The sequence below is a fragment of the Camellia sinensis genome, chromosome 11 (genome assembly GCF_055761805.1).
Source record: "Camellia sinensis isolate YWXY chromosome 11, ASM5576180v1, whole genome shotgun sequence".
Classification (NCBI taxonomy): domain Eukaryota; kingdom Viridiplantae; phylum Streptophyta; class Magnoliopsida; order Ericales; family Theaceae; genus Camellia; species Camellia sinensis.
In genome coordinates this window covers 168,115,319-168,131,693 of record NC_138971.1, presented here as the reverse complement: position 1 = coordinate 168,131,693, position 16,375 = coordinate 168,115,319, and the positions used below count along the sequence as shown (strand labels likewise).

The following is a 16,375-nucleotide window of genomic DNA, read 5'->3' as shown; positions in this document are numbered from 1 at the left end:
CAAAAGACTATTTTGTCCTTTTTCAATTGTTTACTAAGTAATAGTAATATTAAACATATCTTTAATATTTTAATTATTTTTAATTAAATAAATTTGTTTTTTAAATTAAATAAATAAATAAATAAAATATCAATAAAATTTGTTTTAAATCATTACTGTATAACAAATCATTATTTTTTTTACATACAAAACTTTACCGTGTTTGTTTATTTACACAATTAAATAATTTACTGTGTTTGTTTATTTACACAATTAAATAAATTTATTTTTTTACACAATTAAATAAATAAATAACCACTAAATTTGTTTATATTATTTTTTAATTAAAATTTTAAATAAAACACCTATTACAATTTAAATAATGAAATTAAATAAATTATAAACAAAATTTTAAAATAAAACATCAATAAAATATCTATAAAAAATTATTTTAAAAAATTAAATAAATAAAACATCAATAAAAAGTTAAATAAAATTATTTTATTTTTAAATTGAGACATTTAAATTTTATTGAATTTTATTAAATATAATACATAATTAAATAGTAGAGGGTCAAAATGGTCATTTTCGCATCTAATCCCAACAGTGGATAGTCCCCCACTTTCTGTCCCACCCCCCTCCCAGGACACAATAGTCCCCCATATCCGGCGGGACTCCATGTCCCCCATATGGGGGACATGGAGTCCGGCCGAACATGGAGTCCGGCGGACTAAAAAAAAATCAAACGGCGGATAAGGAGCACTATTTGAATTACAATCCAAATAGTGGATAGTCCCCCCCCCATAGTCTCCCCAATCAAACAAGGTTGAGAAGCTCAACCTTAGGACCTTCATTGAGAAACTCCATGAGTGTAAGATTCACTTTGGCTTCCAAAAATTCAACACCTTGGTCATTACAATCTATCAAGAGATCATCTTTTACAAATCTTTCAGCTTCTGGATAAAATAGGGTTAGGGTTTCAGATAGTGATTTTTCTAGTTATTGTAGTTGGGCTGTCTCCTTGGCGCCATGATAGTGATGATATTAATAAGATTTTTGTTTAGAAAATATTTTCTAACTCAAAAATATGAGGGGAGGGGAGGGGAGGGGAGGGGAGGGGACGGGGTGGGGGAAATCATTTTCAAATTTCTTTCTTATCTATATCTAATTTTTTTTATTTATTTATGTGGGTGTACAATTGGGTAATGCTACAAACTCTAAAAGTTTTATCAAAATTTTTACTAAATGTCTTAATTTAGATGTAAGAATGTGGGTCCCATGTGAGACATTTAGTAAAAATTTTAAGATTTCTAGCATTTTTGGTGTACAATTTCATTTAAAGTGAGAAAGGATGAGGCAATTTAATGCACGAGGAGAACTCGTAAGATTGGATTGGTAAGGTTTTAAAGTAAGGATTGAGTTTCTCTCACGTTGGAATCTCATTATGATAAAACTTGAGGGATTCGTATGACCCAACACGGGTCTTATTTCAATGATCAAAACCGTTTATTTATAGGGTTCATAATGTATATTATTTTTGAAAAAAATTTAAAGTAATTCGATAATTGTAACCTCTTAATTTTATCACATTTGTCTCTTAAAAAATAGATGATCTACTTCAAATATATATTTGTTGTCTATTTTCTTGAGACAAATGCGATAAAAAGGAAAATATTACAATTATCAGACTATTCTAACTTTTTTTCATGGATAATATACATTGCGAGTCCTACAAAATGAACGGTTCGGATCATCAAAACGAGACCCATGTTGAACCCTACGGGTCCTCAAGTTTTGTCATATTAAGATTTCAATATGAGATAAACTCAACTTTAAAGTAAACCTCACCGTGTCAAAAATTTGAGAATCAAATCTAACCGTAAGATCTTTGAAATTGAATCAAAACTAAACAGAAAAACGATTCGATTGTGGTCTGACTCTACAATTCTTGGATAATTTTTATCATGGTATATAAATTATTCACTTTTAAAATATTCTCCACGCTAAATTTATAAAATGTGTAATAACATAACAAATTCATCATATTATATAAAAATTCTTATAGATATACAAATTTTAAAAATATAACAAATGTAAAAATCATATAAATAATGAAAAAAAATTCTCCAATCAATTAAAAAAAACCCATATATTAATGTGAAAAAAAAATATTTTGTGAATAGGATGAATGAAACTATCATCCACGTTGCAATAAAATCGGAATTCTCGAAATTCAATGAGAAATAGAATAAAACTTAGCAGAATGTCCCGATATATATATATCAAAATTAATAAAAATTAAGAAACAATTTTGTTCAGTTTAATTCAAAATTTTAAATATAAATTTATAAATCAAGTCGTAATTAGCAGTTCTTAATAGTTGGATACACAAGTCAAACAAGACAAATTGGACACAAAGAAACAAATCAAGCCCGAGCCCACAAAACAAACGGGCCTACATTATTGACTCACACTGAAAACAACCTAATTGAGAATTGAGCCCAACCATTCAGGATATCATAGCTGGGCTTTTGATGGGGCCCAATTAAGTGGCCCAAATTAAAGTGCAAATGGGCCTTCAAATCCCAATCCAACGGTTCCGATTGAAAGTTAGACCTCAACCAATTTCAACGGACACGATCATTTCTCGTTCTCGCTCTCCATTAATATAGCAAAACAGAAACCAAGAATCGAACAAAAGATTTGTCTCCGCCGAATCGCCGCAAAAATTCATCGGGAAAAAAATCGAATCTTTTGGTTTGAAAAATCATATAATTCTCAGCAATGAATGGAACGAAACGACTCGGAGGCTTCGATTCTAATCCTGAAACCAATGACTCTCTTGTAAGTCCATTCTTCACTCTCTCTCTAAAACCCTAATCTCTCTCTCTCTCTCATCTCTTCATGTTTTATCGAATTGTAGTGTTGTTTCATCACTTGAGCTTCAATTGAGGTTTCACAATGTTTGTTCTTAATTGCTGAGTGGCCAGAGATCAGTGTTTTTCGTTTATCAAGTCCAATGTTATGTGGGTTTTGCTTTTTTGAGTGACAATTAAAGCTATTTTGCTTTCAAAGTGTATTGGGACTATTTCTTATGCAAATTAGTGGTCTTTTTCATAAAATATTTACAAATTTATGAAAATGTTTGTAACTTTAATTATTAAAATTGATAAAGTTTACCACTGAAGTGCAATTTTCTGTGTCTTAAATGGCAAGTGAAGAATCATTGTGGCATCCAAGGCATCCAATGAATTTTATTTATTTATTTATTGTGATTTTGCAGTTCCAGAGTAAAAGAATAATGGCAGGATCCCCTTTTGATGATCACAGGGCAGAACCATCTTTGCAGCAATCGATGGAGACGCCTCCACAGTTGGATATGCACCGGGCTGAATTATCTAGACAGCATGTGAGAGCTCTCAATACCCAATTTGCAAGGTCTATTCTTTACTATTCAGCTCAATGTGCTCTTTTTCTTTTTTCTTTTTTTCTGTTTTTTTTTTTGGGTTAGTTAAAGACTGATTGGCTTGGCTAGTTTTTTGTTTATCTGCTTTAGCTGAAAAGAACACTGTTGCAAAATTATTAAGGGGGCAATTGATGAATATTAAGATTTTGAAGAATGAATGATTGGGTCTTTTTAGATTTTCTTTTTCTTTTTCCTTCTCCTCCACCTACTTTCATTCTTCTTCCCAAATAGAAGTTTTGTTACGTTGGTCTCTAACATTTAGCCATATTGCATAATGCGCATGAGTTTCTCCATTTGCTTAATGTATAAGTGGAGATTTTTTTCCTGTAATTTTGATTTTTGTGACAAGTTTATATCTTTCCATGTTAAACATTGCGTTGTTTATGGTAAGCAGTTGGGTCCAAACACAATTAGAGAATCACCCTGATGAACTTTGGGAAGATGGAGTCCAAGATTACCTAGCTCATGCATCAAACATAATGGTAATTATCTATAACTGTTTAGTAATTTGTAAATTAATGGTTCTTGCTCATTTTTCATTGCTTAACTTGCTTATAAATGGTCAATTGGGGTTGCATTGGAACTTTTAAATTTTAAACTAGGGATATACGTTGACTGGTTTCCCTGGGTTTCGTGAAGTTTCAAGGCGCTGTATTTACAGACCTGATGGAAACTATGCATAGCTAGATGTTTTTGTATATCACTTTTCACTTTGTCATGAACTCTTCCATAGGGGATGCTTCTCTGCTCGATTGTAAATAGTTGCAATCTTGAGAGGGAAATTTATGAAGAATAGGTGTTATTTTCTATTTTGATGATCTTCATTTATTTCCTTGCCGCAGGATCAATTTAGAGATGTTGTTAACTGGCTAAAAGCAAATGCTGTGAAAGGAGAAAGTTTCTCTGCATTGGGATGTCATGATGCTCAAAAGAAGCTTGTGCCTGAAAGTAAGGATAACCAGATAAAACCATTTCGGGAGAAAACTGGCTTTGCTCAAGCTGGTACAACTGCAAGCTTTGCACCTTCATGGAGCTCTGGAGTGCTCTTTAGCAATCAAACACCTTTTTCGTTTGGTAGGTAAAATCTCGGGCAACATTAAGGGCCTTATTTTGACATCCAGCTGTGGATGCAAATTGGATAGTTGTGTACTGGTAGCTTCAATATGTCATCTGGAGACGTGTTGAACAAGTTTAACAACTTATCAGTGATTCATATGCATTTCTATGAGTTTGGACATTTTTATTTACACTATGATGACAATCTCTAGGACCCCAATTCTATGTTCTTAATGAAAGTGTAGATATATTTAACTAATATTCAGGTTATTAATTTATTATTGAAATTATGGCCCTTGATTGAGTGCAATGGCGAAACAAGATTCATGTAGACGACTCAAAGTAGTTGGGACAAAGCTTTGTTGAGTTGAACTATATTGTTTATTTCCATTTTCTTGCCAGATAATCCATTTTAAATCTCCTTTAACACAATAACCTTATAAATATACTTGCATGGGTTCATACTCCCTAACCACATTAATCTTATGACACGATTTATATTTGTTCATATTGTCCTACATTTTAGCTTTTAAATGCTAAATCAGTGGCTCTTGGAGTAGGCAACTCCTTTACAGTAACCTCAACCATCTAAAGATTTTAGTTTAGATGCTGCCAAATCTGTACTGTACAGTGCACACAACTCATGGGTCTGCTTATCGGAAAATTTTCATATAGACTTTGAAGCCTGGTCCCAATAAAATTTTTGTAATCTCATTTTCCTCAGTGTACTTTACCACCTTCTATATCAATGAAGGCAGCTTATGATCACAAACTGCTTTAAATCTGGGAAGACATGCATATATGCAAGGAGATATTGTGTAGTGCTGTGCTTTATGATGTGATTGGCGTATCTGTACTTACAAAGACACATGCTGGATGAACTCAAACTTTACTAAAAGAAGATTTGCCACTTTCAGGATTTCATATCTTTTGCCTCATTATTGGTGAGATTGTTTGAAAGTGAAAATTGAGATATGATTAATTAGAAAATAATTTATAAAATCCTTTCAGAATGTGCGCCGAGAAAGTTATTAATTACCAATGGTTCAAATGATTTCCAGAGATTATATGATGAGTTCTATGAGCAGCCTCTTCCCTAAAGAATAAGGAATGCAGACAGTGTTATCATTTTGTGCCATATACTTTACATTAACTGCTTATTTTGTGAATGATTTTGTGACAGGATTTTTACCTATATTAAGTTTTTGAGAATGATCAATGTAGTACATGCACACACACATGGTTATTTTTTTAAAACAGAAGGTTTTACCTTAGCAGCATAAAAAAGAGAAAAAAGGTCATAAAGACACTTTCCCCTTTCTATCGTTTCTATTTCCTTTCATGTTTCCTTTTTAAGCTAAGCTTTCATGCCACATAAATCACAAGGGATTTCCACAAAGGAGAGGAAAATCATATTGGGAAAGATGTTAATATTATCTTCTTGACAGGATTCCCCAACATATTAAATTTTTATTATTTCAGTGCCATTTTTTCTATGCAGATCAGGGTTTTTTTCTTTAAAATTAAAAGCCAGGTTTTCTATACTTTTTAAGTTCTGATTTGTTTCAAGACAATCATGTGGCTTAAATATTAAGATCAGAAAATTGTGGTATTAAGTAAATCTATTGAATCTGAAAACTCATAACTTCACTAAATTTCTCAGTGAAAATGCCATAAAAGTTGGGTACTTTGAAATCTAATGGATAATATTTTTAACTAGTGTGTGTCTTCGTGAATTCTTGGACATTAATGGAATAATAATAATCTTTATATATTTCTCTTTCCTTTATATTATCATTCTTATTATGATTTTTTTTTTTTCCCCGTGCACTGCATGTGCACATTAACTAATGTTTTTATCCATTAGCTGTATGTAGTTTGTAGCCCTTTCACAAATCAATGGTTTAATTTCTTCCAGGTTGCCGATAGCCTCAACTGAGTTGGTTTGGCTTTCTTGTACCTATATTGCCTTCAACTTGAACCTTGTCATCCTTGCTTTCGGTGCAGTGATTGGTTATTGTGCATAACCATCCATTTGTTTATTCATGTCTCCTATTTTTTGCGCTCGTGCTTCAGTATTCTGATTGAGGCACATGTCACCTTTGTCTCATTTCAAACAGTAATTGATTTTGTTGCCATTATCTCTTTATTCTTTCAGCATTTTTGCAGTTTTCATTAAACTGCCTTTTTTTCTTTTCTTTTTTTCCCCACTAAGGAATTCCTAATGTAATTTTTGACAATACAAAAACATTTTTTGTCATCACCTAAAAAACTAAAGTGCTTGAATTTTTATTTTGTGATATTTCACAAGTCTCTAGGGGACATTAATTCTTATTGTAAGTGCGCAACCCCCTCCCCCCCAAAGAGAGATAAAGAGAACTTGATCTTTTTGTTCACATGTGTGTATTGCATTCAAATTTGGACTTTTAAATAAAACTTAGAGAGCATATGAATATGCTTTTGAGGTTTAGAATTGAAACTTTGTCAAGACTTTTAATATTTCTACCAATTGTAGTTGTTCTACAGAATTTTGCCATTAACTGTTAATTTGCATGTGTTTGTATGAATTTTGAAGTCCTCCATTTGTTTTTTTGTTTCAGGAAGCCAAGGTTCAGCTCTCTTAAAGAATGATGCTTCAAATGATGAAGATGATGGTGAGACATGGAACCTCTTCTTATTTTATGTCCATAGTGATCATAATCATTTTTCATACTATTACTCTAATGAAAACCTTGCCACCCTTTCTAAGGCTCATGTTGTCTAAACTAGCAAACATCATGTGCATTCAATTTTATTTGTTGTGTTAATGAGTTATTCACTTTTTATTGTTGCAGAAGTATGGATGTCATATGCTTTCAATGTTTTGACTTAAATTGGCACATGGTTAGATACATCTGTGTAGCTGGGTTAAACCTAGTTGTAGGTTTCTTTCCATTGATTTAACACTGTGGATGCTTACAGTTGCCTAAATTTTATGACAATAAAGCATTTGGGGCTATGCTTAGGAATCAAATTCAATCCGATTTCCACCCTAACCTGACCCTAGTTAGATGGGTTGGGGAACCAATCAAATGAATCAAGTGCAGCCTGCTAACCCATCATGAACTAGGACCGGGTTTAAGGGTTCCCGCCCTACTCATGTTTATGGTTATGGTGTTAAGCTTGATATGCAAAAAGTAATCGTCCCACATCGGAATAAGTAAAGCTGATGGTCATTCCTTTCCATTTAAAACACCACAACTGTCAAGCCATGGCTATATTATATGGTGCAAAGGACGTACTTGCCTGACACATCATAAAAGTTAGCTTTTCCTTGAAAACTTTGAAGTAGTGACTAGTGACTAAATTAAAAGTTTTGCTCACAGTGGAAAATTGGCCATTCCTTGTTCATCATCTTCATAGGAATAAGAGACTTTACTAGTGTGAATTAAAATATCTGATGAATGTGAGAAATATGGTCTGAAATGGGAAGTTATTCTCTGCTCATGTGTTCTTTTTTGTTCTTTCTTACTTCTATTTTTTGTTATCATCAGGAGACTTGAAGCAACCTAGCAGCCCATCAGTGAAAAAGGCTGAAGAGAAGGGTATTATTGTTGTACATGAAGTCAAATGCAAGCTTTATGTAAAGGTAATTTGTCTATGCAAATAACGGACAGTATCTTTATTTGAGATGCTAATGCTCAATTTTTTTTTATTTTTCTCTCAGTTATGTGCTTTAACAATACCTGCTGAACTGGAAATTGGCATTCTTCCTTGTTTCTATATGTGAATAAGAAAAAGTTAACTTCTTTTACCTCATGAATATAACTTTTTCATCATCCTTCTAACATCACACAAGATAAAGATGACTACTGCAATGTATGATTGATATGCTGACATTTTTTCCCTTTTCTGGTGGGTTGGATGGGGACCTGCATCTTGGCGGTATCATTAATTTTCTATGTATATATTTCCCGTAAGGGAGCAATAAATTCAGTGTAAACATTAGATATATAAGCTTAGTAGTAAATATCAATTTATATGGCGTGTTTGCTTGCACACTGCACATTGTGGGCATGCATGCATCAGTCACATATAGACACCACAGACAAACATAAATGTAATGTCCTGAAATTACACATGGTATTTATTATGCCTGAGTTTTGGGCCAAGGTAGTCTCCCCTTCATATTTGGGCACGGAAAATTGTCTCAATCAAGATTTGCGATCATTAATAAAAATTCCATCTGTGCAAATCAAAGTAGCACTACTGTCGCATGCTATGGCGAGCACAAAAATGCTTAGATCAATGTCATCTGCGATTGGTTTGCATCTTAAGAAGGATAACAGGGAGGTCTAGCATGAAGTCGTACAAATCCTACATTCTTTGTGCTTTTGTAGATATCTCATCTATATTCCAGAGGTCCAGTTACACCTACATTCTTCGTGATTTAATATTACTTTGAAGTTTTTTCTGGGACTCAGATATTAAAATTGTCATTCATCTTGTGCCGCTCCCACGTGTGATACTTTTGAAACATCATATACATCCAATCTCTTCGTGCCTCTACCTAGAAAAAAGAAACTTCCTTCCTGTTAAGAAAAAAGAAGAGGCAAATTTGAAATATTCATCGGGGCACTGCTTCTTGTAATTTTGCATCAACAGCTTGTAGTGCATTGATGAGTTGGGCACTGTTTACATCTGCCTGCTTTTATATAATATAATATTAAGACATTTGATTTTCTTATGGTTAGTTCTTTTCTTTTCTGCTTTGTTCAGTCAAGTGATCCTGCAGATAAAGATGCATGGAAAGATAAAGGCACTGGTCAGCTTGCTATCAAATGTAAAGAGGGTGTTAATAAGGGCACAAGAGAATCCAAGCCAACAATTCTCGTTCGAAATGACGTATGTTTCTTCTTACTGTTTTTGCTTCTCCCAACATGAATTCAGCTTGAAATCTTGAGTTTGTAATGAATCTTTGATTTTTGTTTCTGTTTTTTTCTTCTTTGCAATTTTTCCTACTTGTTCATTATTTGTCTGACATGTGCGAAAAATGTACTTACATGTACATGCATACACCTGTCCATATAGGGAAGAGCTGAGACACACCAGTGGTTTACGTTAAATTAAGAACCAAGGCTCAATTTCAACCATAATTATACTTCTGTGCCCTTTTTGCTTATGGCAGGTGGGGAAAGTGTTGCTAAATGCATTGTTATATCCAGGCATCAAGACGAACATGCAGAAAAATTCCATTGTTGCGATATTTCATACGGCGGTAATACTTCTTAATTAAATTATTCAAAATACACTTTTGTGGGGGAAATAAATAAGAGACAGGGATGATTTGTCATCCGTCATTTCTTCTGCAATAAATTCTGCTGTTTCATGCAAGGCTCCAGGCATGGTAAATCTTGTCGATGAATTCATAAGTGAGGCCAACAAATCGAGGTTCTTATTTCTGCTGCATGATAATGGAATAACTATTCTATTTATCAAAAAACAAAAAAAATTGGGATAACTATTGTGTTATATAAAGTGTACACCTGAGTTGGGTTGGATGCTGTCACTTCTTGTTTTTTTTTTCAACTTTTCCAAGAATGCCTTTACAACTAGTAACCGTCACCCTTTCCCACTCAGTAACTGTCACATCCAGTGACAATAAGAACAATTTTTTTCCTTTGTCAAACTGTCCAAAACTGCTATTAGTTTCCTCAACCATCATACTATCCAAAAATTTAAATATAATATTGCAAATGTGTTTGCACCCACTGCTGGTATATATATATGTGCGGGAAGGATTTTCATGGGTTGCTTTTTGCGGAAATTTTCTCTGAAGCATTTTTTTTAATGCACTTTATAGTGGGAAATTTCACTTGCGTTTTTTGTAGGGTGACGTGGGAAACAACGACAGTGACAGTAACGGTGTCGTGGCACGTACCTTCTTAATAAGAACAAAAACTGAGGAGGATCGGAATAAGCTTGCAGCAGCAATTCAGGAATATGCCCCTCCTGCTTGAAAATACACATGGAAATGATTTTCCATCACATTGTACAACCCTTGAGCTTCAACAAAATTGCAAATGCAAAAGTTGTGTAGGGTGGTCTTGTTGAAGCTGAAGAATCCTCCTGTACTTCCAGAGGGATGTCGAGCTCCAAAAATCTACCAAGCGGAGCCAATATTCAGGAGTAGACAATATTTTCATATGTACAAGAGGCTAATGCACCTGTATCGTGTGGAGAAGAAAGGATGTTCTCCTCCAAAGTGAGTATTTTACATTCTTTTTTTTTTTTCTTCTAATTATCATGCAAGGATTAGCAAAGAACTTGGCTTGAGTAGCTCCTATTAAAATGCCTTTACATGTTGGTCATCTCTTCTGAACATTTCTATTCTGGGTAATGCTAGGGACACCAAATTTTCTACCAAATAAATGACCAAATGTGATTGTGGGGTCCGCAATTTTGTGGGCCCCACACTCATGTCAGATATTTGATCATTTATTTGGTAGAAAATTTGGGACCTCTAGCATTTTTTTGTTTTTATTTATTTATTTATTTTTTTTCTTGCCCCTTTGTCTCTGTGCTGTTGCGCGCTGTCCAAAATAATTATTTTTTTGTTAGAAGCTGGGATAAGAGACGGGAAATCTCATGCCGAGTAAAAAAAAAAATAGAATTTTTTTTTTTTTTTCTCACCACCAGAATGTTGTTGGCTCATTGGCAAAGAGAAAAAAATGATACAATGGAATGAGAAAAATTGTGAATGGATTTGTACATTTTTTTTATAGGAGAAATTTTTTTTGTAGTTTAGGGAAAATAATTGCAAATAGGTGGAGAATCTAAAAAATTATAAAATGAGAAGTTGAAAAATAATTGCAAAAAGAAAATTTATTAGGTAAATTATATGGATGTACCCCGCAGTTGGCCTAGTTACACTAAGCCTTATTAGTATATAATAATTACATTGTTCTCTTTTAAAATTGCATAACAATTACCCCCAACCTTTTAACCTGTTTTTGTCTTTTATCAATTGGATATTAACCTTTGATCCTGATGATGAAGATACTCAACTCATTTGGTATGTATTTTTATTTAAAAAAATTTATAATTAATTTACAAAATTTATTAAATTCTTAACACGAAAAAAAAATTATTATTTTTTTATTTTAAAAATCATTTCTTTTTCCTTCTCCCTACACCCTGGTTTCTACTCTCTATACACACATTCAACCACCATCACAAATGATCTCTATTGACAATTACATCTAACCACTACCTTTCACCAGCAACAGTCACTTTCAGTGACTTTTTTTTTTTTTAAATAATTTTTTCCTATAATCATCACTTTTCGCGACCAATAACCATTTTTCACTGGTGGTTACCACCTCTAATCAGCACTTCTAGTAGTCAACAATCATTTCCTTATCACCATTTTTTATTTTTAGATAATTATTTCTCGTCAATTATAACACTCATCTCACTTATTTTTAGGCACCGTTTGGGAAGTGATTTTGTGAGCTTTTTTAACTATTTTAATCACAAAAGACAAAATGTGTTATTTTAGCCACAACAAATAAAACATTACATTCAACCAATAATCATTACACTATTCTCTCACAAAAAAAGTCAAAAAAGTCAAAAAGTTAAAAAATCTTTCCCAAACTAAATTTTTTAGTTTAGGCTAAAAAAGTCAAAAAGTTAAAAAAATCAATCCACTTTCCAAATCAACCCTTAAAATAACATTTTAAAATGTGTTACCAAATATATACATATATATATATATATATTAATATTTCTAATATTTTTTGGAAAAAAAAATAATACCAAATAATACCTAACTATTTTGATTTTGATTTTTTTTATTAACTTCAACAATAGTTTATAAGAGGGCAATTAGGATATCCGAAGAAACGAATGGGATAAAATTAATTTTAAAAAAATGGAAATAAAAGACAGGAATCTGATAGTAATGGATAATGGACACGTGGAATGACAGATACATAGATACGGTGGTTGATAGATTAGATTTGTTTATTTATTTATTATTATTATTTTTTTTATCACAGTGAGAGTCTATTTATAGATAGATACGTTATGGGTTATGGGTAGATTATAAATACATCTTCTGAGATTTGTTTAAAACACAGATTATTTTTTATGATTTGAAAAATTAAAAATACTTTTTTATTAGAATTTTTTATTTAATAGAGTTAATTAAAAAAATAAAATTTATAATTACTCCCCTATATAATAATAAAATTATTTAAATTATTAATTAAAATATATTTTTAACATCATTAAAAACTGTTAATTGATTTTATGATTTATTAATAAAATAGATGATTTGTTATGAAATTAAAAATCTCATGAAATGAAATGTAATTTTTAAAATCAGAAGAGACGATCCGTATTTTAATCAAATATCAGAGGATGCGTTTATAATTTACCCATATTTTATACAAAACAAGAGAGAGAGAGAGAGAGAGAGCTTATGGAGATGTGATGTGATGAATCTTTGAAGGCCTGAGTGATTGATTCTGTGTGATGAGGGGCTTGTTTGCTTTGTATTTCAAGATGTAATTTTTAGAGTTTTTTTTTTAAAATTTTGTTTGGTTTAAATTTTTTTAAAAAAAAATTTCAAAATCACTTTCCCTCCTACGTATCAATCAATTACCTTTTCTCATTTCTTTCTAATTCTCAATCATTTTTTTTCTCACATGTATCTATTTAATTATAACAAAATAGTAAGGGTTCGTTTGAGAAGTGGGTTGACTTTTTAACTTTTTGGCTATTTTAGCCTAGGGTTAAAAATTCTCCTTGGGAATTATTTTTTGATTTTTTTGACTTTTTATGAGAAAAATAATGTAATGATTATGAATTGAATGTGATTTTTTTCTTATTGAGTTAACAAACTTAGCCTTTGTTTGGGAACTTGGTTTGGGGCTAAAATAGCCATAAAAAACAAAATAGGCTATTTTAGCCACAAAAAACAAAACATCAAATCCAACCCATAATCATTACAATCCTCTCTCACAAAAAAAGTCAAAAAAGTCAAAAAGCCAAAAAGCCCTTCCCAAACCAGGCTAAAATAGCCCAGGCTAAAATAGCCAAAAAGCCAAAAAGCCAACCCACTTCCCAAACGGAGGCTTATTTTGTCCTTTTGTGGCTAAAATAATTCCAAACTCACCCAACCCATTCTTCCTAAACCAAGCCTAAGTCATTATAAACTCTCAAATTCTAAAACTATTTTCAAAATATACAACTAAACAAACTAAAAAAAATTCTAAACTCTCTCTTCAAAATTTTTTTTTTTATAAATTTATCTCAAAACACAAATCAAACACACCCAAGATATCTGTAATCAACCAATCATTGTTAATCGATACGTTATTTGGTGTTCTTGCACAATGACTAAATCCTAATTATTTGTGTTGAATGATTAAAAAATAATTAAAAAAAAAAAGTTTATATTGAGTAATTAAAAAATAAGAAGGGACATTCCGAATTGCAATAGGTTAGGCGTAAAGTCCCGACCTGGGGAGTATTATAATTTTTCGAGTTAACCACTATTTCTTCTCCAAACCCAACATATGTAAATTTCCAATTTTGCCCCCTTTGACTGTTGGTTTTTTCTTTCCTCCCCTTCCAATGACCTTAGGTTTTGTTTGGAATATCCTAAAATGAGTAACGCTTTTTAAGTTTGAAAAAGTCAGAAGTTAAAGTTTGTTAGGGAGAGGAGAGGTGGTTTTGAGAACTTTTGGTAATTTGAAATTTTACTTAATTTTTTTGTATTAAATTTTTAGTTAAAACTTTTGGTAATTTGAAATTTTACTTAAAAAGTCATTGCAATTAATTCAAATTATTTTCTTCACTTTTTTACACGTCTTTTCATATAAAAAAATTATATAATAGTCAATTTCCAAAACAATCATAAATCATATAAATATAGATTCTGTTTTGTTTGATTTTCAGAATAGGTTTTCATAATTTTAAATAAAATAAAATAAAAATGAATTTGGTATAAAAAAAAAATTATCATTTATATATAGTTTGTCTTTTGAGAGTGTAATTTTTTTTTTATGTTTATTTTTTAAAATTAATTTATATATATATTTTTTAAATTCTGAAAATGATTTTAGAAAATCAAATCATAGTGTTCTTAGCAAATTTGTGGAAGGGCAATTACTTTAAAAACACTTGCCAAACACGAATCATACATTAGCCCTCCACAAACTATAGGACTAACCTGTCTTCTCCTCACGTGAGTGATAATGTCACCTCGGGGACCTTTAGAAGCCTGACATAATAGAAAAACAGGTACAATGATGGGAATCACCGGTACTTATTTTTTGTAAGGTGAATTCTTAAATAAATTTATAAAAAGCACTAAAAAGTTAAAAAAATTGCACTAAAATATTAAAGTGTCCTTGAGACACAAAAATTGATATACGTTTTAGGGTTTTATAATCACAAGTGTGTTTGTATTATGATACAATTGAGCCGCTGTTTGGGAAGTGGGTTAGTTTTTTAACTTTTTAGTTTTTATGGCTATTTGAGCGTGGGTTTAAAAGCTTGGTTTGGCAAGAGTTTTTTTGACTTTTTGACTTTTTTGACTTTTTTTGTGAGAGAATAGTGTAATGATTATGGGTTTGATGTGATATTTTATCTGTTGTGGCTCAAATAGCCTATTCTGTCTTTTGTGGCTCAAAGAGCCAAAAGAGCCCAAATAAGCTCTTCCCAAACGACACCTGAATTATACAAACTGTGACTTTATTTTAAAAATTCTACAACTACACATTTTTTTTAGGTGTGTATTAGTATATGGTTCTCAAGCTAGGTTTGATTTTTGTTTTTTTTTTTGACTAAAAAAAACACAAAAGATAAAATTGACTATATATAAGTTAATAAGATAAAATATCACATTCAAAGTATAATCATTACACTTTTTCTTTCGCAAAAGTTAAAAAAGCCAAAAACAAAATCAAACGAGATTAAAATAGCAAAAAAGTTAAAAGGTCAGGCTATTTTAGCTCTTTCCAAACAAAGACTCAAGTTATGACGTTTATAAGTTTTGATAATAATTTATTATGGTGTTAGTTACGATATGATTATGATTTGATTATACACATTGTGGTATTAATCATGATAAATTGTTATATTAGTTATGATATTATTTTGATTATGATCGAAAAAATCTTTGGTTATATCATATCTGATGATTTGTCATAACTCAATTTTTTTCCTTTAGTGACCTTCAATGATTCAGGCCTATTTTGGCAAGTGATTTTTTTTTTTTTGGCTTATTATTATTATTTTTTTTGTTGAAAAAATGTACAAAAAAAAAAGTAGAGAGTTGATGTGATCCAAATAAGTCAATAACTTGACTTTTTTCCTAGTTGTCAAAATAGGCCTCAATTATGATATTTGTGTGATAATTAACCCAACAAATATCATAACTTACATATAATACAAACAATAGCACAATCCTACTCACTCGGATTGTTTGGTATAATTATTACTATACGTATTTGTCAAATTATTTAGTGTAATTTTTGTTTATAATATAGGGAAAGGCTATGATTTCCCTTAAATGTGTATACTATATGTACTTTATAACTACAGAATAAAATAACATAACTCTATACTTTCTGAGTCATAATTAAAAATAAAAATAAAATAAAAATCATAACTAAATATTTCAAAATTATATTATAACTAAAAAAGAAAATTAACCACAATTAAAAAAGAAAATAGCTTACCCAAATGTAAATACCATATGGAGTATATATAATAGAATTCTCCTACAACCTATTACTTATTAAATAAAAACAACTTAAATAAATTTAAAGTATCTAAAAGATGGAAGAGAAATGTTTTTAATTTTTACATTTTTATTAT

At 31.1% G+C, this 16,375-nt stretch overlaps 1 protein-coding gene across 2 annotated transcripts; it reads left to right on the top strand.

The window, feature by feature from the left end:
• The first annotated feature begins 2,615 nt into the window (after positions 1 to 2,615).
• LOC114273061 (uncharacterized) lies at positions 2,616 to 10,851 on the top strand. Of its 2 annotated transcripts, none has more exons than XM_082896049.1 (9): positions 2,616 to 2,823; positions 3,263 to 3,388; positions 3,840 to 3,927; positions 4,288 to 4,519; positions 7,102 to 7,155; positions 8,035 to 8,129; positions 9,260 to 9,385; positions 9,669 to 9,758; positions 10,372 to 10,851. In XM_082896049.1, exons 2-9 carry the CDS (start codon positions 3,300 to 3,302, stop codon positions 10,498 to 10,500), a joined length of 903 nt encoding a protein of 300 aa, XP_082752175.1. In that variant the 5' UTR covers positions 2,616 to 2,823; positions 3,263 to 3,299; the 3' UTR covers positions 10,501 to 10,851. The 2 variants fall into 2 exon arrangements, with proteins under 2 accessions (XP_082752175.1, XP_028070628.1); XM_028214827.2 differs by having other exon boundaries at positions 2,618 to 2,823; positions 3,263 to 3,417.
• The last annotated feature ends 5,524 nt before the right edge of the window (positions 10,852 to 16,375 follow it).